Source organism: Polypterus senegalus, chromosome 18 (assembly GCF_016835505.1).
Source record: "Polypterus senegalus isolate Bchr_013 chromosome 18, ASM1683550v1, whole genome shotgun sequence".
In the NCBI taxonomy this organism is placed as follows: domain Eukaryota; kingdom Metazoa; phylum Chordata; class Cladistia; order Polypteriformes; family Polypteridae; genus Polypterus; species Polypterus senegalus.
In genome coordinates this window covers 20889131-20914773 of record NC_053171.1, presented here as the reverse complement: position 1 = coordinate 20914773, position 25643 = coordinate 20889131, and the positions used below count along the sequence as shown (strand labels likewise).

The following is a 25643-nucleotide window of genomic DNA, read 5'->3' as shown; positions in this document are numbered from 1 at the left end:
GCCCCGTATTGGAACATAAAATGCTCTGTACTGTATTGAATTAATAAGAGACGTGATTTGTCTTGTATCTATTATACAATATAAATTCAATTGGAAGTGCGACATCCTGTCTAGCTCTTTAACTGGAAACTTCTCCTAGCAGGTAGCCTATTTGTGCAGAATTTGTATTTCAAGCTAGATGTAGATAGATCTTTTTTTGACCTAATTTAGACACTACTTTTTAGGTGCCATGGACATCAAATGTTTTACTCTGAACCTATGTTATATTGATTCATTGTTTTATCCATTTTATCCTTAATTTTAGAACAGATGACATTTAGGATGTTTTTATGGGATGTAAAGAAAGTGTCCTAAATGAAGAATAAATGCCACTGAAAAATAGATAGTAAAATCCGCTAGAGTAGATGGATGGATGGATGGCTAAAACTAAACTTTACATTTGCCAAAGGGAAATGTAGCTTTTATAGAAGCTTAAAAAATTTAGAAATATGATGGGTCAAATTGACCCAAAAAACATAGCAGCATTGAAAATGTGTAGCAACTGTAGAAAAATGTAACATTTGAAAACTTCTTTGCATTTTTTAAACATAGAGAACTTAAAGTCTTAACCTCTCTGACTTAAAAAGATGACATTTCAGGTGTTTTTTTTTTTTGTTGTGAACAAACAAACTACCCTAAATGCAGTGACAAATCCAATAAAGTCAACAGTCGGTCAGACTGACCCAAACAACATGGAAATGTGAATATTTTTAGGGGCTATTCAAATTATGGATTTTCTTTTAGCTGTTCATTCATTTGGGCAAAAATGTGAGATAGTCAGAAAGGTTAGGGTGCTTCTACTGATTTCAAACACATGTTGCAAGGGTTAAACAAATTAGGTAAAATATAAAACTTATTATACCAGGATTGAGTCCTACCTTCCGCTGATATTCCCAGGGTGGTCTCTGGTTTGTTGTAATCCTGTATTGGTATAAAAATAGGGGGCTTGACAAATAATAATTACAGAGTGGCAAGTCTAGGGCTAGAAAATATGTGTTAGGAGAAAGCCATGAAGGCCGTAGGCCTTGGCCAGCGAAGTCTACACAAGTAATTAAAGAAGAAAATGTTACTTTGGCTTATATACTGCACAGTTTATAGTTACATCATGGGCAGTTATTCTTAAAAGGTATAATTTACTTGTTAATCATGATCTAAAATACTCTCTGATGTTTTAGGCTCTATATATTACTCCAAGGTCTTAACTTTTAAAAGAGCTTCTCTAGTAAGTTCAGCACTGCAGTGTGAGCTGATCAATAGGATTGATGGAGTTGATTAGTTTCATCCCTTGGAAGTGACATAAATTAAGTGTTTAAAATTATGGAGGGTGTAAGTAGGGCTGATATCTTTATTAATAAATCATCTACAAGGATGTTGGGCCATATGTTAAAGCAGATTAAGGATTGATAGATATTTTAGTACATTTTGGGAAGTATTTTTTCATACTTGGAGCTATGGATACACAAAAAGTATCTAAATAAGAAACTAGGTTGTGCAGTATAGCATTTCCCTTAAAAACTATTAGAAAAAAAATGTTTCAGTCCCACTTCTTGTCTCTTGAGACATTGTAAATGTATTGGCTCACTGTAATAGTTTATGCTTCAGTTAGTCACTTCTCATATAACTTTTCTGATGACATATGGTATTATTCCTTGTTCTTGACTTCATTTTCTTCCCCCCTACTGTTATTTTATTTTACTCATGATCTTGACAATTTGAAAATGTATGGTATTCTTATTTGCTTTGTGAAGGAATTATCTTGTGATTAAATAGCTTCAGTGACCCAGTTTGGCAATTTTTCTACCACAATGTAAATCCATCAAGCAAAAGGAAAACATTTCCACATTCTGTTACATTTTCTTGTTATGTAAATAAAAGGTCTTTAGAATAACATTTGTTTTCTGTTTTTTTAACAGAAAATGAATTGGGAAGATTTGGCTGATAAAAAGGTGGTACCACCTTTCAAGCCTGTAATTCGCGATGAGCTAGATGTCAGCAATTTTGCAGAGGAGTTCACGGAAATGGACCCAACATACTCCCCTGCAGCTCTACCCCAGGATTCAGATCGATTGTTTCAGGTAGATGTGTAGCATTTTTTCCAGGTGACAAATCTTAAGAATATAATATGTAGCCATTCAGCATTTATTATAACACAAAAGGGAAAACAGAGCCAGCAGAGTAGTGCTTCTCAGTCTAAGTGTGGTTGTATTGAAATATGCTGTACTTATCAGTCACTGCTCTGAGTGACAACATCTATCTTAACACCACTTCTTAGAACAACGTTACAATGACTTGCAACTTATAGGAGCAATGGCTTTTGTAAATTACTTTGGCAAAAGGCATCCCTGTTTTATTCATTCATTCCATTCCAAGATACTGGGGAACTTGAGTCTACCCTGGTAATGTCAAATGCAAGACATACTCACACAGCCACACTGTGCTTAATCAAATTAACTTTCACCAAAAAGCCCAACATGCACATCTTTGCAATAATGGAGGAGATTGGAATTCTCTTAAAAATTCAACTGACCTTGCAAATAAAACATGAAATATGACTAAGGATTAAGGATTGTGTTCTGCCCTTAAAAGTATGATGTCAATAAATAAATAAAAAAAAAAAAAAACAAACAAAAAACTTTTAAGTTTAATCATGCAGTAGTGTAGTGGTATTCTATGTCAGAGCCTGCTACATGGTTGATATTTAAAAAAAAATAACAGTTGAAGGGCATTAAGGTTTAGTGTCAGTCAACCATTGAGAGAAATGTTAAAAATATTTTCCTTACAGCACCACAGATATTTCTGCAAGACTAAACTTGTGCTCCTAAGCAGCACCTTTCCCTGTAAAAATTTCATTTTCAGATTATAGAAGTGGCAACTTTTTATTATAGGTAATAATTCTGTTTTTCCATATAGTGGAACCATTACTCTCATCATATTGAAGCCCATACTGAGCTAATATTCAAACCCATGTCTTTGGAACTGTGAGGCAGCAGCAATACTATGCAGTGTAGCTGAACTACTTAGATTTATTCAGCTCTAATATTCCACATGTCTTACAGGGCTACTCTTTTGTTGCTCCGTCCATTCTGTTTAAACGCAATGCAGTCATAACTGACCCATTCCAGCTGCATGTGGGCACAGAACGTCCAGGCTCCAGTGCAGTGGCTCGGAGTGCTATGATGAAGGTATGTGGCGTTGCTGACTATTCTTGCTTTGAGGTTCTGAAGCCTGGGTGGTGTTGTACTGTAAAATCAACCCACATTTTCCAAAAGACATGGACATGAAACAGCTTGTGGGTAATAAAGTAGACTAATTAATACACACCTTGGATGGACAGGCTGTAGTTAGGATAGAGCGGGTTGGATAATGAATGGATGGATGGATGGACAGGTGGGAACCTAACTTGAAATTTTTGAGTCCTGGTTCTTTTAGAAGTACAGGGTCTTTTAAAATTTTAACCAGTTTGATGCTGAATATTGTAATGTCTGGGGTGGGGTCTTGAAATTTAGTTATGCTTCTCTAGACCATTAAAGCATTTTTATGAGCTGCTTGGGTGTATTTAATATATATCGAGCTCAAAACATAGAGGCACAGCCAGATCATGCTGTGTGGTTTTCTGTTTAACAGGATTCACCATTTTATCTAAATTACGAGTTGGACCTAAAAGATAATCCTCTGGGTGAAGGAAGCTTTTCAATCTGTAGAAAATGCATTCACAAGAAGACAAGTCAGGAATATGCAGTGAAGATCATCAGCAGAAGGTAAATATGTTTTCTGAAATAATATCAGAAGGAAATGTGTAATTAGGTTAAAAATGCTAAAGAGCTGCACTAACACTAAAACTTTAGCATACCCTCCTAGTGACCCCACATAAATAACCAATTTGTTTAGTTTAAATATTTAAAATGCCAAAATAAACCTGGGTGATTTTAGTACAAGGTGTGGGTGGGATTCTAGAACTAGACACATTCACTCACTTCTACATACACTAACACTGGATGGAAGTTACTGTTACTACTCTAACCAGACAGTATGCTTAGAGACCAAACAGAAACTGGAGTCATTTAAAAAAAAAAAAAAAAAGTGCAGTCAAGCACATGTGGAGAACAGACTTTCCTCCAGTCAAGTCCGGTTAGTCACTTGAACCAAGTAAATTCTCATTTGGCTTAACTGGCTAAGCAAGTGGCTTTCTACTCAGAGTCCAGTATGAACATCCAGATCTTAAATACATTCTGCAGACTTAACCAAATTACTTGGGCTGACTAAAATACTCTAATTGACAGTCTAGCTAGGAATCCAGCTATTGTTTAAGAGCTGTATAATGGGAATGCTGTCCACAGTTGCCCCCAAGTGCCTTTTTTAGAAACCTGCCATGATTTAGTTCAATGAAACTGCATGCTCTCTAGGCAGCTAAAAAATAAGTTGCTCTTAAAGAAATACTTTGTATATGTACACAATTTAAAAAACACTAAATCACACCTGACCAACTGCACATTGAAGTGATATTAAAAAAGTTTAATGTCATGTTTTAAAAACTAATGTTTTGTTTAAGCATCATATAAACAGTTTGATTTGAAGATACTCTGTGCTTAAGTTGCTTAATTAATTTTGTTTGTGGGGAAAACAAATAAGGCTGTAAATGAAAAGCAAAGAGAGTTAATAAATCAGTATATTTATTTCAAATAACAGAAATGCATAGCACTGCCAGGATGGATTTGAAAATAAAATACATCTATTAGCCCTGAAGGATAATATAAAGAAAAAGTGTAGCAAATTCCATAATTAAGAACATGTTTGTGTGAAGTTAAAATGATAGTGTTTTTGTAAAAACTGTTCAGTATTTGTTTAGATAGATGCATTTTGTTTCTTCTCTCTTTAATGGTCCACAAGTACTGCCTGTGAATAAAGCATGGATTTCTGAAGACTATATTAACTATATATAAAATCTAACCCTGAGCTTTACATATAGTCAATGCAAAGCATACATCAACTGGGGACTGGAGCTATTCAAACTTTAAAAGAAGGCCTATTGGTATGATGGGTATCTGAGGAATGAAAATTCTTCGTCCATCAGCATTTAGTTTTCACATTCTCTTCAGTAACAATGTAATAAACGTTATGTGGGCCTTAGATTTCTGTGGCATATAGTAGGTACGCAAAGTTTTAATTCAAGGATCTTCCAGGAAATCCCTGAAGCTTTCAAAGAGTTCAGAAATTCGTTAGTAGTCTGAGAGATCTCTGTGTCATCTATCACAGTACCAATGAATTTGTATTCTTTTGAAGCCATGTTGATTTTTCCTAGATCAGTTTATAATGGTCTTGTTTAGTGATAGTTTTTGGTCCTTTATAAATAAAATTGGCATGATAAATTCATATTCCTATTTAGTAGTCGGTTATTTGTCTTGTGATTCTAGAAAAACCTGCATATTTCTCTCCGATAAATATTTCAGGACACAAATACATCACATTTGTGAGGTTTAATATGTTCATTGTTGTTTTTTTTTCCCTTATTAGTTATAGCAGAAATATGTAGTGATGCCCTCATACATTTAAAAATGTGTGTTTCTGTTCTGTATCAGAACATAATAGTGTTTAGTGTTTTAATAAATATATTTTAAGATGGTTTTAACTCTGTATCCAGTGATTACCAGTTTTGATAGTGTTAAACTGTTTTCTTGTACTGTATGCTGCTTTAGCAGACTATTCATTACACTGTCCAGTTTTCTTAAATAAAGTCATACCTTTATATCCATATCTTTATTAATTTCTGACATATAGCTGATACTGATAAACACAGATAGCGTCTTATTTCCGAGAGGTTACTAGATGTGTTAAAAGCTAAACTAGCAGTTTTAACTTTCATTCTCATTGATACTCTTTGTAGTGCCTGTGTTGATAACTTTTTTCTTGTCTCTTGCTGAGGTTTTTATTAACTTGTACTTCGCCTCAGAAGTACTCACTTTAGTTGAACTGACCTAAAATTATTATCCTGATAAAATTTATGAGCGGAGAGCGCAGGAAGTGTGTCTGACTAAAGCATTCACTCGACTGAGGTTAGATGACCGTGGTCTTGTTTGAAAATAGTTGTAAGTAGTGTGTGACTTGAAAAGATCTCATTTTAAAAATCTCCGTCTCACAGGACTTCATACTGTAACAACAGTTTTGGAATCGTTTTTATTCTCGCTGGCAACATGAATTAGACAATCTACAAGTCTTCGACTTAAAGTTTAAATCTGAACAATATATTCAATCTCTTTTTGCTGTTTCGTTATTTTACCGAGTAATAATTTCAGTTTGTTTGCGCTAATGCGATCTTTCCTATGTTTTTTTTGAGACTTTTGAATTTTCGTATTTCCATTATCTGTAACCTGCTGTGCATGTGTACTGCGGCAACATTTTTGAATTCTTTACGACATTGTATTTTGTCATCTACTATTTGTCCTTTATTTCCGGACCCGGGCGTGGATAAATCTATAACTCTACTTGCGATATGAACGGGGGGTTGGGGCTGAACGCAAGCTAAGGAGATGCTTTCGGATCATCTGCTGGTGAGCTGCATGTTCTGCTTGCTGCTCTGTGTGTCGATCATGTAAAAGCCTATACAGCAGCTGTCCTTTTGTCTCACTGCCTTTTCTCACGTGAAGTCAAAGTGTCTTCCGAGAAGATCACCCTTCATCTCCCTCCCATGATTTTTTTTTTATAATAGAGAGAAATGTTAATAGTTTTTACTTTAGCATGCTGTCGGTTGCACTTATGTTTACTTTGGATTCTTAACACACAAAGTTTGGGCAAATAAAGGTTCAATTTTGTCATGTAAATGAGAAATTTGCATTCTGGTGAAAAGCTGCTGGTGGGGCCTTCCTGAAGTTTAAACCTGCCACATTGGGAGAGGGGTTTGTTAGGTCTGGGAGTTAAACTAGAATAGTGGGTGCTTTAGTGTTTAAATAGCAGTTTTAGGCCTGTTGCAGGAGTGGTAAAAAGGGTGAATACAGGTTTTAGGGCTGTTGGTGTAATCTAATTGGGTTTTCCTGTGTTGGACCAGATGTAAAAAGCATGTTATATTGTTTATCTTATATAATGTAAGAGATTATGTATTCCTTAGGTTATGTCTTTAATAACTTTTACCTGTAGATTAAGGATTCCCTAATGAGGTGATACACCCTGATCTTTCACTATTGGTCGATTGTGGGTAAAGAAGTATAAAGCCTGACTGTATAGCTTTTTTTTTTTGGAAAGCTGTTTTTCCCCTTGCCTTTTTATTTTACTGTCTAGCCTTACTGTAATTAATATGGAGAAACATATGTGTTCAGAGTATGATATTTAACTGAATAGCATTTTTCCTGTAATATGCTATTTTTTCTTAATGTTCTTTTACATTTAAAAGGAATGTCTTTCACCTTTTTCTTTAGATACTGCATTTTGATTCGGTTTTTATTCTATCTATTTTAAATTATACTTTGAATCCGTATATTACCAATTGACTTTATTTTACTATAACTTGGTTTGTGTGCCTGCTCAATGGTAACTGGTATGGTTTCAGACTACAGGTGCTATGAATTCTGAGATCTTGTGTTGATCATTTTTTTTTTGTTTTTGGCATCCATGACTGTGATCAGGGATTACTATGCGACATTTACACATTTATGTTATGAGCTGCAAATCAACAGTGATCTTGTGTTTTTTCTCAAACACTTTTCTGTAGTGCTTGTGAACATAACAAAGTGGGAAGATGTGCCTTAACCAATCACTGGAATGCAGCATCTAACCCCAACTCTTCACACATTTTAAGCTATGACCTCCAGACTACTGTTGGTATCTAGTTCTTTGCCTTTTATTGTCTTTATTATCAAATTTATTGTCTATCTTGTTTATTTGATGCATTTGATTTTGACCTACTGTCTTCCGTTATAGATATCTTTGGTTATGTCTGACAACTAAATAAGTAAATAAATAAAAACTATTTGGTTTCTTTTTAGAGTGTAGTTAGTATAATTAACACAAGTTTTTCAAAAACCTGCATCCTCATCTGTTAGAAACTGATTACACTTTTCTTGTATGTTGTTACTGATACAAAATATTTTAGTAACAGCTGCAATTGAAAAGGTAAAACATTTAGATGTAACTGAGATAATAAGATAAAAGCATTGTCCTGTTCCAGCATGATATTCCACTTCACTGTCCTGGTGCTAACTGCTCAGTGTCACATTCCATTTTATGTGAAGTGTTCTGTTCAGTGCCTTTTGCCTCTTCTCCCTAGGATGGAAGTACAGACCCAAAAAGAGATTGCGGCTTTGAAGCTTTGTGACGGCCACCCTAACATTGTCAAGCTTTATGAAATCTACCATGATCAGGTATCTGCTTTGGTAGAAGAAACTATTCTGCAGTTTGCTTTATATTATAATACTTATTTTAATTATTTATGTAGGCCAGCTCTTGGTGGTAAGTCAGGATGCTGGTTAGCTGTCATTGCTGTAATTAGTCAAGCAATGGGCATGCATTTTATTCATACTGAATTCTTGGATTGTCATATAACCTCCACTCAGATGCCCACAGAAGCTAAAATAAACACAAAATGTGGTGTTATTGCTGCCTATGTGATCACACTCTAGCTATGAAAATAAAACACAGAAAAGCATCCTGGGGACCAAGTTACAAATTCATGTACAGTTTATGCCTTGATTTCTGGAACAAAATTAGAGTAACTTGGAAAAAAAACTTTGTTTATGGCTTATGCACAAGGTTCAAAACCATGTCTATATAACCTTATTGAATGGCACTTTGCAAATCACTTAGCTTCTAATTCTTATTTTGGACAAATGTGCAAACAGCTCTGCTGTTACTGGTGTAGTTTTGATTAATGGTCTTGCTACATAATATATAATTGTAAATATGTTAAAATAACCCACTTTGCACAGTGTGGTATTAGATGTAGAAATGAAGTTGCTTTGCAGCTCAAGACCCCTATTTGTACCTTGTTGTATTGCATACTTTTGTTGGGTTATTTCTTATTAGTGTGCTTTAGTTTTCAGGTATAATTAATCTACCACAAAACCAGATTTAACATAATGTTTCCTTTGCTCAGCTCCACACTTTCATGGTACTTGAATTGCTAAAAGGTGGAGAGTTGCTGGAACGCATTCGTAAGAAGAAGCTGTTCAGTGAGACCGAAGCCAGTCGCATCATGCGCAAACTTGTCTCAGCCGTCAGCCACATGCATGATGTTGGGGTGGTTCACAGAGATTTGAAACCAGAGGTACCATGTTACTTACAGTTCTTACATTCAGTTTTTTCATCCTTGTTTAGTTAGGAACCATTTTTTTTTATACTGATAAAGAAAAAAGTTTACATTTTTAATTTTCCCACATAAAAATGTTTACTTTCAAATTAGAGAGAAGGCACTGAATGCCGAGATGTAACATGGCCTGCCTGCATCCTCTACTTCTGTGTCCTGGTTCATGAATTCTAATGATTTCTGTCTCCTGTCTCCCCTGGATAGCCGCTGCTTAAAAAGTTGCTCTCCTAATTATGGGATTCCTTTCCCAGAAAAGACCATTAATGACTGCTTCTATGGCAGAGCGACAAAATGCAAGGACATTAATTTATCTGAAAATGGGAAATCAGGATTGTTTGTTTTAAATTAGTTTTCTACAGAAGGTGATTATTGGTGAACTAATTAGGTGTGAGGCAATAGAAAGCTGTTGTTGTGGAGAAATGAAATATAAGGTCCATCCATGAATTCCACTAATTATTTTACCTCAGTTTATGATTGCTCCATTTTAGTGTATCCTTGACTTATTTTGTGATACATGTTGAGCACTGCTATTCATTTGTTTGTTTGTTTGTTTCTTTCTTTCTTTCTTTGTCTTTTAGAACCTGCTTTTCACAGATGACAGTGACAACTCTGAAATTAAAATCATTGACTTTGGGTTTGCTAGATTAAAACCTCCAGATAATCAGCCTTTAAAAACCCCATGCTTCACGCTGCATTATGCTGCACCAGAAATTCTTAAGTATGATGGCTATGATGAGTCCTGCGACCTGTGGAGCCTTGGTGTCATTCTGGTAAGTGCTTGCATTGTGTAATGCACAGGGAGTTAAAAAAGAATCAAATGTGCATTACTTGAAGTAGTCGGTGTTACCTGATAATCTAATAGAAGAATAACACATATAATAATCTCTGGGCATTACAAGTCAAATTTAGTTGTTGGGTTCTGTGATGCCTGGATTGCCCACAGCTGGAATACTCATCTTGCACCTAGGACATCAATAGATGTACTGAGGATGGATTGGGCAATGAGGACACACACACACAGCAGCAAGGGTGGTGCAAAGTTCAAAAGTGCTTTTTATTCAGTCAGAACAAAAAATGCAGTGCAAAATCTTCTTAGAAAATAGATGAATAAACCAAATTTAAAGATGTCTTTTTATGGGGGTTAAAAATCAACAATAAATAAATCTAAAAATGAACCAAAGTCAAAGGTGAAAACATGGCCAGGATCCACATGTGGTAAAAAAGAAAAAGAAAAAAAAACACACACACAAGCTGTGGTACATCCTTTAAAACCGATATCTCCCCGCTCACTCTCAATGATTTACTCAGCGAGGGTAGAAGTCCTCCAGAAAGCATTGTCAACCTTCTTAATTGGCTCATGTCCCCTCTTTCATCCCTCGCCCTGCTCCTTTCATTCACCACCATCACTCACTGTTCTGTTGGGGACTTTCCAGAGCAGTTGCTCCCTTAGTGCCCAGCAAAAGCGACCGTGCCCTGTGAGCACCATCAGCTTGCTTCTTCTCTGCTCTACTCACTCTGCCATGAATCTGCCTCTTGTTCACTTTCCAACTTTCCCTTTAACCACCAGACTATTTTCTTTTTCATTTTTGTTGCTTTTTCTTTTTTCTCTTTCTCGATCTCCTCCTTGATTTTAGTTCCTCGATTTCTGCTCTTTTTCTCAACTCCCCAAGTCTCTACTCATGCTTCCTTTTATATTACTTTGGCATTCTAATTATGGTCCTCCGGAGCAGTCAGCTCGCCTCCACACTAAACAAACATTGGCAGCCCAGCTACTCAGTTGCACTTTTTTTTTTTTTAATATATATATAAATAAAATAAACTGTACACTGCCATGGGCCCCTAACACACATCGTCACAGATTCATACGTGGAGGTTTTTTCAAGATTCTGCCTCCACTCCCTCACGATAAGTGTATTCATTTCTAAACGGTTCTGATAGTTGATTGTTAGTTGATTCCTGCTTAGCAAATTTTGATTCAGAACCAATGGTGAAATAAGCCTACTGCTGATCATGTAATTTTGATTTTGCTTTTGTTTAGTCTTTCCAGTATTTTTTAGCAATTGGGCCCTATTTTTGAAACTTAAAGAAGGAAATTTTGATGGCCCAGTGCAACCATTTCTTATAAAATGTAAAAAATCTCCATTGGTTTTTGCTTACTTCACAATTTCATGGTTAGTAAGGTTATATTTGATTGGTTTACTGCACAAGTGGTCCTGAATTGATATTTGATCTTGCTTTAAGAAACAACTGCTAGATTGCAGCAGCCAAACTAAGAAGTGAAAAATATTTGTATAGTAGGTATAAATAAGTATTAATCATTAATATTATCCTTAATGAAATGCATTTTCGTGGGCATTATTTTGTGAATTGTGTGGAACAGTGGGTCTGCGGCTAAGCAGTAGAGGTCTGCGACTGGAGGGGGTTGGTGGGGTATTTGGGATGGAGCACACCTGCATGTGATGGTGTGGTCTGTCTTGATTGCTCCACTGGCTTTCTGAGGTTCGCGATTGAGACTTAACACCTACAGAGGTGTATAAGGGATGAGTCATCATGGCAAAGAGAAGACAGATGAATAAAAGGAGACAAAGAAAAGAATGGAGGTTAAAGAATGGAGAGAAGCAGGCAGGAAGGCAGAGTGAGACTGGTGTGAGCAAACAAGAGAGCGAAGACAGACAACTGAGAGACCAGCCCCTTGGGGAGCATGAGGCCGATGTTCAGGGCTGCTGTAGTGGATCACTCCTGCTGTGAGACTTGGAGAGCTGTAGTGATGCAGTGCTCACTCCTACATAAATCAGTGGAAGGCAGCGGGAGTCAGGGAGGCTTGGCGTAGTGCTCTGCTAGGGCCACAGACTGCTGCAGGGACCCAAGCCTTGGAGAAATGATATTCGGTGTGGCACCTTATTGGGAGTCATAGAACATTAGGGACCCAAACCTGGAGAAGATGGATGGCTGTGCCTGTCAATTGGGTGTCTCCTCTGCTGCGAGGCCTCATGAGAGTTAAGCAGAAGAGATGTCAGTTTTCAAAGGGTTGCACTAGAGACTGTGGCTGTGGATTTTAACCTCGATTTTAAAGGTTAATTTATTTAACTGATTTTATCCTCCACTTCATTTTTATTGGATTATTTATTTATGGTAGACCTTTGGAGCACTGCACTTTGTTTTCAACACAGTTTTCTGTGGTTTTAAATAAAAGCACCGAATCACTTTATGCAACTATCCCTTGTCTGCAGTGTATGTGTCCTCATCTGCCCAGCTCATCTCAGTAACGTTACTGAATGGTGGCAGGTTCAAGAGGTTCCTGTGTGCAACAGGAGCGTGGAGCCAACTCACACCATTTCCTTTTCTAGGGGAAAAAAATGGCATCAGTAATTAAGGCCCTTGTGTCAGAATATTCTGGTATCAGAATATTTCATGATAAGCAGATGTGCATAGAGTGGTATAGTGGTTGAGATGCTGAAGTATACAGTAAGGTACATGAGGTTGCTGATTTCAGTTCCTGTTACTTTATCGAGTGACCCTCAGTGTTGCTTGTATCCAGCCAGTTTAGAAGCTTTATAAACATAGAAGAATTTGCATTACTGGACAAAAATGCTTGATAAATAAATATGATACAGTTTTGGTAATCTTAACCGGCCCTATTGCTAGCTTTTTTTTATTTACTTGCAGTACACAATGCTTTCAGGCCAGGTACCCTTTCAATGTGAAGAGAAGATGCTGACTCATGCCAGTGCAGAAGAGATCATGAAAAAAATCAAGCAGGGAGATTTTTCCTTTGAAGGAGAAGCCTGGAAAAGTGTTTCTCAGCAGGCGAAGAACCTCATTCAAGGTGTGTGCATTCTTGGCTCAGGCTTTAACCTGTTTGAATTCCAAGAAACAAAGCAATGTGTGCTTTGTGACTTTTTTTTTAATCTGCTACTATCTTATGAAAGATGGTGAGAAACTGAGGATCTTTAGTAGGGCTATTTGTGGCTGAGAATTTAAATATCATTTTTTTTTTTTAGGTTCTGGCTTTCTAAACTGCCAATTGATTTCAGATTTTTTTTTTTTCCCTGTACAGAACTACTGATTGTTGATCCAGTCAAGCGGATCAAAATGTCAAGTCTAAGGCATAATGAATGGTTGCAGGATGACAGCCATCTTTCTTCCAACCCTCTTATGACTCCTGGCATTCTAGGAACTTCAGGTGCTACTGTGAACACATATGTCAAGGCAACATTCCATGTAAGACAGCATATAATTATTAGCATAGCATTTTAGTCTTTACACCAATATTTTCAAGTGATAGTTTTTCTCACCCAGTGTCACAACCAGTTTGTACATAATTCATTGCTGTAATCAGCAGCTAATTTATGATAATTCTGTGTCAGCTTTCTCTTCTGAATTTGTAAAGTCTGAAATATGCCTTCTTCAGAGTTTGTCCCATATTGGTGTAAGGTCTGCTATCTTTCATGTCACTTTCCATTTGTCTCGGGCGAGCATGCTGTTAGATTTGGCATTCATGTGCTGCATGTCTTCCATGAGTCTGTCTAGCCACCTCTTTTTTGACCATCAACAGTGATGCTTCCCAAATGGGCTAATGTGGTAGGTGTTTCTGTAACCACATGGTCTTAATTGCGAATGTAACTGTAATTTTATTGTACTCGGCAGCTTTCAACTCAGTCAAACAAATGAGAATAACATATACTAAGGGATAGATACTGTATACAGTAGAAAAAGTGCAGACATCTGGACAGGTTGATTCTAACAAAATTTCTAAAATGTATATACTGGTCCACTTCTATTAGAACAAATTCTGTCACTTATACACTTACATAGAAAGTTTGCAATGTAAGAGACAAACTATTGGCCATGCCTGGCTGCAAGCTTGCCCATTTATGCTGAGTACTTTGCTAGCTCTTTATTTGTTTTACCCAATGACAGTTAGTTATTATTGGCCTATAGGTAGGTAGATACATACATACATACATACACTTTATTTGCCCCAAGAGGGAAATTCACATTTTTAGAAAAGCTCAATAAAATAAATAAATGAACATTATAGTAAACACCAACAACTACCTCCTCCCATGAATACATACCAGAATTTCTAAAAGGAAAGAAAACGTTTATACATAGTATAAATGACTTTTGTAAATGAGTTAAAATCCAGTATTGTTGGATCGGTCCTTATCCGTCACAACATTTCATCAGTTTTTGATATAGTATACAGTTATCCTTCCTCCACTTGTTTATTCATTTAATGTCTTGGGATCACAGGTTCAGTGCTGAACTGGTGCAAATCCTATGTTTCTGACAGGTCCTTCTGTATCTTATGGCATAGTGTGTCATCTCTCCTTTTAGAAGCTTTTCACATGTGTGCCAAAGGAATCAGTGATGTTTCCTCTTTTATTTTAATTTGTTCTGTATGCATGTTTTTATTGTTTTCTTATGTCTTGTCCTACTACTACGTTGGTGATGCAAGTCAGTTTCCTTTTATTTCCTTCTTTCAGTCTACAGGTTTCAGTCCATCTCTCAAACTGCCTTAACATGATGATATGGCATAGGGGATTTGGAAAACTGTGCTGAATGGGCAACATCATTTTAAATTGTGCATTTCCAAATCTGTTATCTTGTATTCGTTTTTTGCTTCACCATCTCAGATCTTCCTCTAAGCATTGTATTTCATAACAACATCCTCGTCATCGAATAATATCAGAAATCATAGTTTGACCCTCTGTCCTGTCTTTCAAAGAACACATTTCCGCATTGACCCACTACGTTTGTGTTCCCCTTCACAGCCATTCATTGGTTTTGATCATTCTCTCTACCTGTGTTGTGCAATTGATTGTTCAAGCTCTTGCTCTTTCTCAGCAGAATTATTGCAACTGTGTTTTAAATAGAGCCTCTGACAACTACTGCTATTAAAGTAGCTCCCAATAGGTGAACTTACAAACCTTATCCCAGGCTTCATTTTCTCCATTGAAGTTCATTTGTATTGGTAGATGGCATTTGTTGAATAAAGAATATTAAAATAGTTAAAATTTATATTGGTACTAGCAACTTGGCGCTCACTACGCTGCGCGTTGGATGACCACAGTTGAAGGACTCTCTGTTTAAACGCGGCTGCCAGTCGTGAACTGGGTCCTTCATCGCACCACATTTATGTCTGTGAGTGGTGAGTGTCAGTTTGAAAGCGTTCACTCGGAATTTCTTGCAAGACCGTACGTTTCTGTATATTACGGTTGTTTTGCAATCGTAAGGACCTCTCGTCGGGTGTCTCATTGGCACGCTTTTGCCTCTTTCTTTCGCGATCACGGCATAATCTATCTGCTCTCTGTAGGGGTTTCAGTTGCCTTTCGTTGTGTGGCAGAGACGCGTCGTTGAGCTAATCTGTGTGAATGCTGAGTGTCCGTTTTTTGCGAGTGACTGTCACGCTTTGCCTTTTGCTTCGGATCACGCTGTAATGTGTCCACTCTCGCAGCAGCAGGTTTAGTTACGTTTTGTTTCGGCATTGTTCCATAAGGTCTCCTCCGTACAAGTGCACATGGGTACCTGAAGACGGAAAAGCATAGTGGGCATAGTGAAACACACAAATTGGTGACCAGGGGAACCATCCGACTCAGACTTGGGGCTCGAAATACTCAAGTGCACGTTATTTATAATTTCATTTTTTTTTTTTGTTGTGAACTTCCCTAAAAGAGTTGATCCCTGTAAATAGTTAATAGTATATGAACAATATAATCTGTTGTAGTATGGGCGTTAATTAGCGTCACACCTCATAACCTGCATACACCACGTGTTTGGCTGTAACGCCAGAAGCGCAGTGGACACTGTAAGGGTAGGTTGTGGTTTCTGTTTCTTTCGGGATTTTTTTATTTCATTTTATTGATTAACTTCTTCTCCCCTCTGCCTATTAAATAATGTGACGCTCTGTCTATTTCTTTACTTTTGTTTTGAAAATATTTTTGGGAACAGGAAAAATAAAAGCAAAGGGGAAAGAACGGAGGGGGGTAAGCAGGAATTCTGAGAGGGGACGGACTGGGGCTTTTCTACGGGGCGGCTATACAGCCAAAAGGAACGCGGACACGGACACCGTGCTGGGCTTTTATTATATAGATTCGTCAAAAACTGGGGTGGAGGATTACCTGTATTCTGAATTTTAACACCTATAACATTTACATTACAATATCATTTAGAACATGATGATATCTGGTTTATAACTATTAAGTTTAAAGGTCTAGACAAGAATTCAGCATGATTTCTCTAAACACTTCCAAATGTAGAGGGAAGCAACAAAAAGTAAACTTTTATTAATTAGGAAGAAGACTGAATAACAAGCTTCAAAGACTGAAAGTCAGGCTTTAAGGAGGTTAGTCATTCATTCATTCATTTTAAAACCTTATCTAGTTAAGGGATGTAGGCAGGGCAAGTGACTGCCCGCAGCGTAAGGCACAGGGTGGCCCACTCATGTGCACACTCAAGCTCACACTTATACGGGACTAATTATCCTGACATGAACATCTGTGGAATGTGAGAAGAAAACCAGACTGTCCAGATAAACCCACACGGTCTGAATGAGATTATGCAGACTCCATACAGACTATTATCGGGCAAGGGATTTAAACACAGGGTTCTGCATCAGTGAGGCATAGCATTAGCCACTGTGTCGCCTCTGGTGTTTATGTGCAGATGGAAAGTGATGGCTAAAGAGATACAATGTTTCCTCAACAGTCTGTGTTTGCATGCCTCTTTGCAAGACCAAGAATTTTGTTATGCTTATGTGTTAGAAGCAAGCATGTTAAAATCCATTTTGAAATAAACCACACCTCTCACCATGCTGTTTAACTATGTTATAGGCATTCAACAAATGCAAGCGGGAGGGGTTCTGCCTCCAGAATGTAGACAAGGCACCCTTGGCCAAGAGAAGGAAGATGAAGAAGACCAGCACAAGCACAGAAACCCGGAGCAGTTCCAGTGAGAGCTCACACTCTTCCTCCTCACATTCACTAGGCAAGGCATCCCCCTCCAAGACGCTACAGCCAAATCTCCAAAATGAGAGCAATAACGAAGCGGACACCATCTTCCAGTTTGCACAGTGAGCTTTGGGACATCTTACAACTCTCCAAGTGAGAGTGAAAAGTGCTGTGGTCATCTTCCAGTATGCTTAGCAATAGTTAAGATAGTGGCTATGCCATGAAACACTAGTTAAGGGCTTGGCCCATGGCTCCTTGCACTGCTGAAGAGGCCAATGTCTTTTCTATTTCTTACTCCATCATATTTATGATCTTTACTAGGAGAGAACTCTTGGTTCTAACACAGTACAACCTGCCAAGGAGGCAAAAAGGAACTGTGTGAAATTCATGGTTTTTAAAGAGCTTGTTTTGATATTTTTGTATTTGAAACTCCCAGCATTAACAAAATGAGTAGTTTCTAATTGTTATTTATTTGAGGTCACACTTGTTTTCTTCTGCTGGATTGTCCTGAATATTAACATCCCTCTTTATATTTCAATCTTTAACAGGATTTGATTATTAAGCATATCTGGTTACAGTTCTTTTTATACTCTTCACAAGGATCTGGCCAGCAGGCAAACTAATTTCCAACTCATGGTAGAAACAGGCTCGCTAAGATTGAGAGCCTAACTCTTAATTTACTCACGAGTGAGATATTTTTATGAACATCTTTCTAAAAAGAGGAGAATGTGACTTGATTCAGGGACACTGACATTTCTGGCGACGTACTTTCTGCCTGCTTGAAAACAAAGGCATTTCATAATCAAAGTATATCAGAGATGCAATGAAAGAAAGAGAAGACACTGGCAGAGACAAGTGTGAAATGTTATGTAAGTTTTAGATGTGAGAGACTTGGAAACAAATTAAGGTAACTGATTTTTAAATTGATTTTATGTAATAATGGACCAGGCCTTGAGGCCACATTTTTTCACACACACACACACACACACACACACACACACACACACACACGCACACGCACACATATACATATATCTAAATTTCTGCTTCTGCTTTAACTTTACACTCTTTCCTCTTAAGCAAGATGCAAGGTACTTTTTGAATACTGTGCTCAGAGCTGGACTCTGCATAAGAATGTAGATGCATTGGTGTTGGTGACTAGGAGGAGTAACTACAGATGATTTGTTGATTTAGAAGCTCTTAGTTTGGTGCTTTGGCAAAGACGTTTAAATGTGTTACCATGCTTTCATATTAGACTTGTACAGTTTTCTCCCACTGCATGTCTACTTCCTACTTAACTATGTCCTACTTGCGCACTTGTCAGATTCGGTTACATTCTGAAATCTCTGATTAGAGCACTCTGCATATATAATTGGTGGAAGGATTTAGACACAGCATCTTGCTCATGTGCAGAAAGTACCGATTGTGAAATGAGGCTTTGTATCTCCAGCCATTGCTTGCTAGGATGCCAAGCATATAACATGATGTGATCAGAACGGAACCCAGTCTAACTACTTTTCAGATGGCATTTATGAGATAATTTTATAAGAACTTGCAGTTTGCCTGTAGTGTCATGTCTTGAACAGCAAAACTGAGGGAATACCCTTGTTCCGCCATTGTTATTTACATATTTGACTGTTTATTATATTGTAGCAGCTGTGCCATTTTCTAGTGAATACAGGACCAATTTTATGCATGAGATACAATTTGTCGAAAATAAAAAATACCAACTGTAGACATTTTGAAGGTGAGGGAATGATTTCATCATCCCTAGAAAACTGAAGTTAATACAGTGTATTTCTCCCAGCTGTACATTAGTTTAGCTGCGCCCCACAAGCACAATGTGCCATATTCATTGCATATATTGCTTATTAACTAAAATGTGCATTGTAGTCCTTTGTGCTAAAATCTTTTGTATTTTTGTATTCTGTCTTGTAATTTCTTTGTTGATCAGTATTTGTCCTGAATTTCAACAAGGGCTGCAAATTTGTATTTTGTATGTAACGTATATTCTACAGTGAGAGTATATGAGGTGTCCGTGACAACACAATGCCAAACTTCTAAGTGTAAAAACACAGTGGACATTTGCAGATGATGTATAACAAGATCTCAGAGGTATGTGTGTGTGCATTTGTTAAGTGTATAGTCAATGTTTTGTAAAGTTTGACTAAAAATATTTTATTTGATACTTGTATATTTTCAAGTTGTACCTGAATATATTTAACATTCAGATGCAGTAGAAGCAGAAAAACTGGCGCTGTGCCTGTTAAAGAGCTTGAACGTGTATGTTATTGTACCAAAGCTGCATCTCTTTTTAATATGTGACAAAATTACATGCTAAATTAACTTTTTCTTTCACAGAACTCTCCTATATTTAGAGTGTGTAAATGATGTTGAATAGGATTATTATCCTAACACTCATTTGTTTACTATTAATTTTATTGTAACTTTGGCAAAGCCACGAGACTTGAGCCAAAGAAGAACTGTTGCTTACATTTTTGTGGGCTGAATTGTGAGAGCAGGGTACAGTTCACCAATAGTCGTTTGGACTGTCAAATTGATTTTTTTTTTACAGTGGAGTAAAGACCAATAGATTTAAAAGAAATTAAAAATGTGAAAGTTCTGCCTGCAGAGAAAGCTTCTAAGTGCCCACCAACACTGAAAAAAACTGAGCAAGTGTATCATATGTTTGAGGACGTCTTTCACACTTAGCCACCCCACGTATTTACAGGTAGACTGCTGTGCCAAGGTCATGTAGTGTAGAGACAAACTTGACGTGGCACTTTTCTGGGTCAGAACCTTGTAGGAGGAAATCTGACTCTTTGGTTCGTGTGAAGAAAGTTGTGCATATGACAGCAGCAGTTTAATGGAGGCTGGGCTTTAGGCAGCGTTCAGAAAAGATAAAGATACAATAGTATACACTGCTTTATATTAAGTATAATGCTCTTTTTCAGTTTGTCATACTTGTTTTATATCTACAACATGCTTTTGTTCATGTGAAAAATTGTCCGATAGGATGAAAAGCAACTTAATACTGTTTTTTTGCTAACATTTAGTGCAAGTTTTCACTTTTTCTTGCACCATCTTTTATGTAACTGTTGTCAACTTAAAAAATCATCCCAATAATACAAACAAGTGAATCCCAGTGATTCCCATTTTTTGTGATTGTTAAATCGGGAATATCCAGGGTTGTATATATGAAGGAGGCAATTCAAGATAAACTCCTTTTACACATTCAGTTCACCAAAATTCGGTAATCATGTTTTCCCTTCCTCATGTTTATAGTGAAAATTAAAGCATTTGAGCTGAAATCATTGGCCAGTTCCAGTAGAGCTGCTGAAATTCCCAGTTAAATTGGAAATCCTTCTTTTCTGCCTATTGCACATAAAAGAAGGTAGTTGGTATTTTTATTATTATTCTCTGAAGGCAGGTTTCCGTCAACAATTAGCACTTAAGGAAAGAGGTTGCAAAGTTTGGAAGGACATCTCAGTGTATTAGTGACTCTATGACATTGATAAGAAAATGCAACCGAAAGCAGATGGGTACAAATCTCTTCACTTGGGAATATCATGCTTGCATTTCTCACACAGAATTCTGTGAGACTGTCATCTTTTACATAATGTTATACTAACACAAGGACAAAAGACTAGCCGGCAATGTAATGACCATTGCAAAATAAATTAACTATGAGAGAGCAGTGTTTGTGCCCCTAAATTGCTGTTTTCATCCTAGTGCAGTTTTCTGACCTTCTGTTTTATTTCTCTTTAATCTGAATCCTTGATTTTGTTGGAATAAGGGGCCTTTTTAAAGATAGGTGCACTGGCCTCGAAACTCTCTTATCTTTGTTTTCTCTTAGCAGACCATCATTTAGCAGAGAATACATTTGTAAACAGAGCCTTCAGACATGCATGAGTTTGCCACAGCCATTCACTCACTGATAAAGAATTCCAGGGTCATACGGTTGTTCCCTCCCAGAGCACTGAAGTAGTTTTCTTTTTTAAATGTGTGCCAAAAATGTTTGAATTTTTGAAAATCTTGTGGGCAACAGTTTTCTGAGGCAAGGGTTGTATACCTCTTCGAGAAAATGCAGCCAGCTATGTGGAATGTGCCTCAAAAATTCTGTCTGTTCTGAGTTTCAAGGACACATATAAAGGACTTGGGATGTTGGGTACTTGTTAAACCTTCTCAGTTCATGTTTTATCATCATTTTGTTGGACTTCTTATCCAATAGAGTGTTTTTCATTTTAATTAAATATTCATATGGCCAAAGATTAGGTACCACTAAAATAAATAACTAAGGTTTTTTAATTACTACTTGTTTTTGGTAGTTGAACGATGCCAAATGCAGCTTCTCATTGTAGCACAGACGTATTCCATTCTGTTTTGATTGCTGAGTACTAGTGATGGGTGATACAGCTCGTTTTCTTTTCGATCCTATACCAGGTGATACTGAGGCCAGCATTACTGATACTGATCGCAATACTGTTGCCGCCAGAGTGTTGTCTTGGAAGAATGGTTAATATTCTGTAAAAAGTTACAGTATTTGTGGTCATCAAAAAGTCACATCTTACAAACTTTGCATTAGAAGACTATTACATATAGTGCCAAAGATCGGACGACTTTGATTGTTTATTAACTGAAATTATTAAACATGTTCAATTTTTGTAAACAATCTGTGGAACAACAACAACCATTAGCATTACAGTTTTTCGTGAAAAAAACATTAAAATTGTTGCGTTTTTTGGCTCAAAAAATGATTTTATTCACTGTCAAATGTGCAAAACACTAAAAGTACACAGTCAGAAGTGTACAAATTACAGTAATAATGCAAATACCGAGCAAGCATTACTTTCAGATACATGAGACTCAATTTCGGTTTTACTGTCCATTTCCAATTCACTGACTGAAGACAGATTCACTTCGTCTTCACTGCTGATGAGAGGCTCCTCAACATCACTACTCGTATCACCGTCAAGAGAGTGTAATACTTGGGCTTCTAAAAAACATTTTCAACGAGATGCTATTATTACTAGGCATGCCTGCAGGTGAGAGAAGAAAACGTGTCTATACTGTTGCCCGGCTAATGCTCGAGACTGCTGCTTTTAGCATTGTTTTTACAGCCCGAATGAAACTCTAGTCTAATGCTAAGGAGTGGGATTTAAAGATATTGGTTATTTTTATATATATATATATATATATATATATATATATATATATATATATATATATATATATATATATATATATATATATACATGCAAAATGGACATAATAATTATATTAAGTTTGAAAATGTTTTCTAAGTATGTCTATTCATCATGCTATAAATGTAATATAATACTCCCTTAAAACAGACATTGATTATTTTCTATTCAAACAATTACAAAAATCTTACATCAGGTTACAATACTAACATTGCCTGAGTTCTGCCTGCCTTTATGGAAGGCTTCTTTAACAGTAGAATGCATCCTGAGTGTCTGTGCTCTCTTATGATTGCCTCCGTTGTAACTCTGTGTGTTTGGCAGCATGACTTTTATATGTTTAACTAGGTTTCTGGTGTTCCCGCAATAACGTACAGTCTTCTGACAAGTATCACATTTTGCTTCATTATTGTTTACTCCTTGGAGTCAAATAATTCCAAACAACGCTTTACTTTCTTTCTGCCGTTGCCTCACATACACAGCTCCACTGCTTTGGCTGATGGACTGCAGCACTGCCAGTGTGAATGTAGGGCGATGATAAACAAGAAGAAAAAGCAGCTCCTGTTTTACGCAATATTACATGTTTGATTTAATCATGTTTTCACCTTCGAATGCTTTTCAAAAATAATTTCTAATAAACTTGCATATTATTGAATATGTGTAATATCGATACTTTTAGTGGGAAAATCAATGTTTAATTTAAAACATCGATATTTAGTATTGATCTGCCCATCCCTATTGAGTACTCTTCCTCTTCATATTTTTCTTGGTTTTCTTGCATTTACCTGAGCTGCTTTTAGTTAAAGAGCTAATTTTATTGGTATTCACAGGGCCAAGTCCTGGGCTTTAGAGAACACTTAGTGATATCATTCCTGTGATGTTTTTCATCAGTTGTTACTACTATGATGCTGCTGCTGCTCCCGTGAGACCAGCTGTGAACCCCTTTAAAAGGACTGTCTTTAAGCTAAGCATAAAACCTTCCCGTGCTCTTTTAACAGTGGGTTTGGGAGGTTATATATCAGAGAGGTGATGGAAGTCACTTGATGCATCTGCCTTTTTGGTTAAGCCTTGTGGGATTTAAGACAAATCAACTTGCTGGTCAGCAGATATAAAAATCAAATTAAATAGCTTCCCAATTACCTTATTTCATGCCAATATGGATGGTAACACCCCAAACCATACTTTAAGACACTGGCTGCTGTCCGGCATGAGCTCACTTCAGTTTACAGTTTATACGTCATTTCTACAGCCTTGCACGGTAGCTTTTAATGAGAAACCATGTGAATTATTAGTGATTTTCAGTGTGGTGAATGGATGGGAAAATCTTTCACTAGACCTCACCATCCTGGCTTGTGACTCTTTAAAAGTGAGCTTAGCTGAATGCTTGCTGTGTACACAGAAAACATGTTGTGTTTTATCTGGTGTTGCTTCTTGCAGTTTAGGCCTGGAAAAAGCAGGACAGTTTAAAAGTGTTGACCAGTTGCCACAAGCCTATTCAGCAAATGATACCACAGGAAATGCTGCATGTACAGTACATAAAGACTTGAGAGAGGTGTGTCACGTGACCATCCTCCTGAACCACCTGGTCTGATATATATAAAAAGTTTGTAGTCATTTGAGGTTGATTTCATTGTTGATATGTTTGAAATAAATGGAGAAGGAGGAAAAAAAAAAATCAGAGGTAGGATTGTATTTTCTGGGTGATGCATCTTGGGTAGATTGGCCACGTTTACACTATAGCCTAGGATTTTAGCTTGCGTCAACAGTTTTGTTTCCAGACTGGTTCATTACCTCATTAAAGCTAGTTGCACCCTTCTTATTAACACATTTTTTGTGAAAGTGCTCACAAAACTGTTTGGAGTAATTGTAACTGTGTGCACTCCTTAGGGTTGTGGTCTCAAGGATTTATTCTTTTCTCACTGAATTTTTAAAATGAAGCTAATGCAACTTTTAATTGAAATCCTCCCTTAAATCACAGTTTCTGAAATATGTTTTAAAGTGTAAATTGGACATTTCTTTACAATTTTACTTTTGCACATAGGTTTTTTTTCTGTCTCAGCAGTGCTCTTACAGAGATAAATATTTAATTGTATTTCATTAGAATTAATTATGAACGCTTTAAAATCACTTCAGCTTTTTTTTTTTTTTGTCACGTGCCTCCTAACTCATCTGTGCAAGAGAATTTCCATATATAATATGTCGTTTCACTCATGATGTCTAGTTATGCAAGACGTTAAGTTACGATTCTCCCGTTGTTTTTGTCCTTCTAGACCTTAAACATAATACTTTTTAGGACCATATTTTTGCAGGAAATTACACCCTTCTGATAAAGAGTAAACCAGAAGGTGATTTCAGCCAGAATAATCAGGACTTGAAGTTGTTCATGCCACATCATCCAACCCCAGGGGTTCACACCCTAATGGGATACAAGAGCTCAAAGCTACTTCTTTTCATAAAACTTCAAAAAAAAAGAAAAAGGGGGGATTGGTAATATAGGTATGTGGAGTGTCATTTTATACTATTTTGTGGTTGCAGATCACAAATATATTTTGGATATTTGATTCTTTACCTGGGGTTGTAGCCCTCTAAGAGCCACTCACAGAAGGTTAAAAATGACATATTTGAAACATATTCATGTGAGGTATTGTTTTAGACTCTTTCAAGGTCAGTGACTATAAGTATGATGTTATTTTTGATTTTTGATCTTTTACTTGGGATCTAGCACTGAATGGACCTGTAGCAAAGGGTGTAAAATTATAATCACAAACATTCAGATTTTAAACATTTAAATCGAAGTCCACATTTTTAATATTTCAGTTTTTTTTTTTGTTGTTTATTATGTACTTCTACCTTATGAAGTAACATTACATATCTTATGAACACCCGGAAATTAGGGCAGTTTTACTGTATGAGACTAGTTGCTAAAATACAGACATGGGTGTAGAAGACATGGCATCCTTATCTGCTGTGAATATATTGTCTCGGCTGTTCATGAGTTATCCTCTCAAATTATTATAACAGCATTCTGAAACCTGCTTAGTTCACTTTAGGGTCCAATTGCAGGAGGGTTTTCTCAAACTCTTTCAACATAGTTGAGTAATACATTTTCATTCAGGCATTGCATGGTAACTCAGTGGTTACTTTTCTGTCTCACAGATCCTG

At 36.8% G+C, this 25643-nt stretch overlaps 1 protein-coding gene across 4 annotated transcripts in view; it reads left to right on the top strand.

Annotated features, from left to right (window-relative positions):
* The window catches only part of rps6ka5 (ribosomal protein S6 kinase, polypeptide 5), an 89832-nt gene extending 67401 nt beyond the window's left edge, over positions 1-22431 (top strand). For all 4 annotated transcript variants that reach the window (XM_039741345.1, XM_039741347.1, XM_039741346.1 and 1 more), the window contains 9 exons: positions 1953-2114; positions 3096-3221; positions 3664-3797; positions 8294-8387; positions 9119-9289; positions 9907-10098; positions 12995-13154; positions 13386-13549; positions 17164-22431. In XM_039741345.1, the coding sequence (XP_039597279.1) occupies positions 1953-2114; positions 3096-3221; positions 3664-3797; positions 8294-8387; positions 9119-9289; positions 9907-10098; positions 12995-13154; positions 13386-13549; positions 17164-17406 (1446 nt within the window). In that variant the 3' untranslated portion in view covers positions 17407-22431. The remainder of the gene's footprint in view (positions 1-1952; positions 2115-3095; positions 3222-3663; positions 3798-8293; positions 8388-9118; positions 9290-9906; positions 10099-12994; positions 13155-13385; positions 13550-17163) is intronic.
* Positions 22432-25643: the final 3212 nt, after the last annotated feature.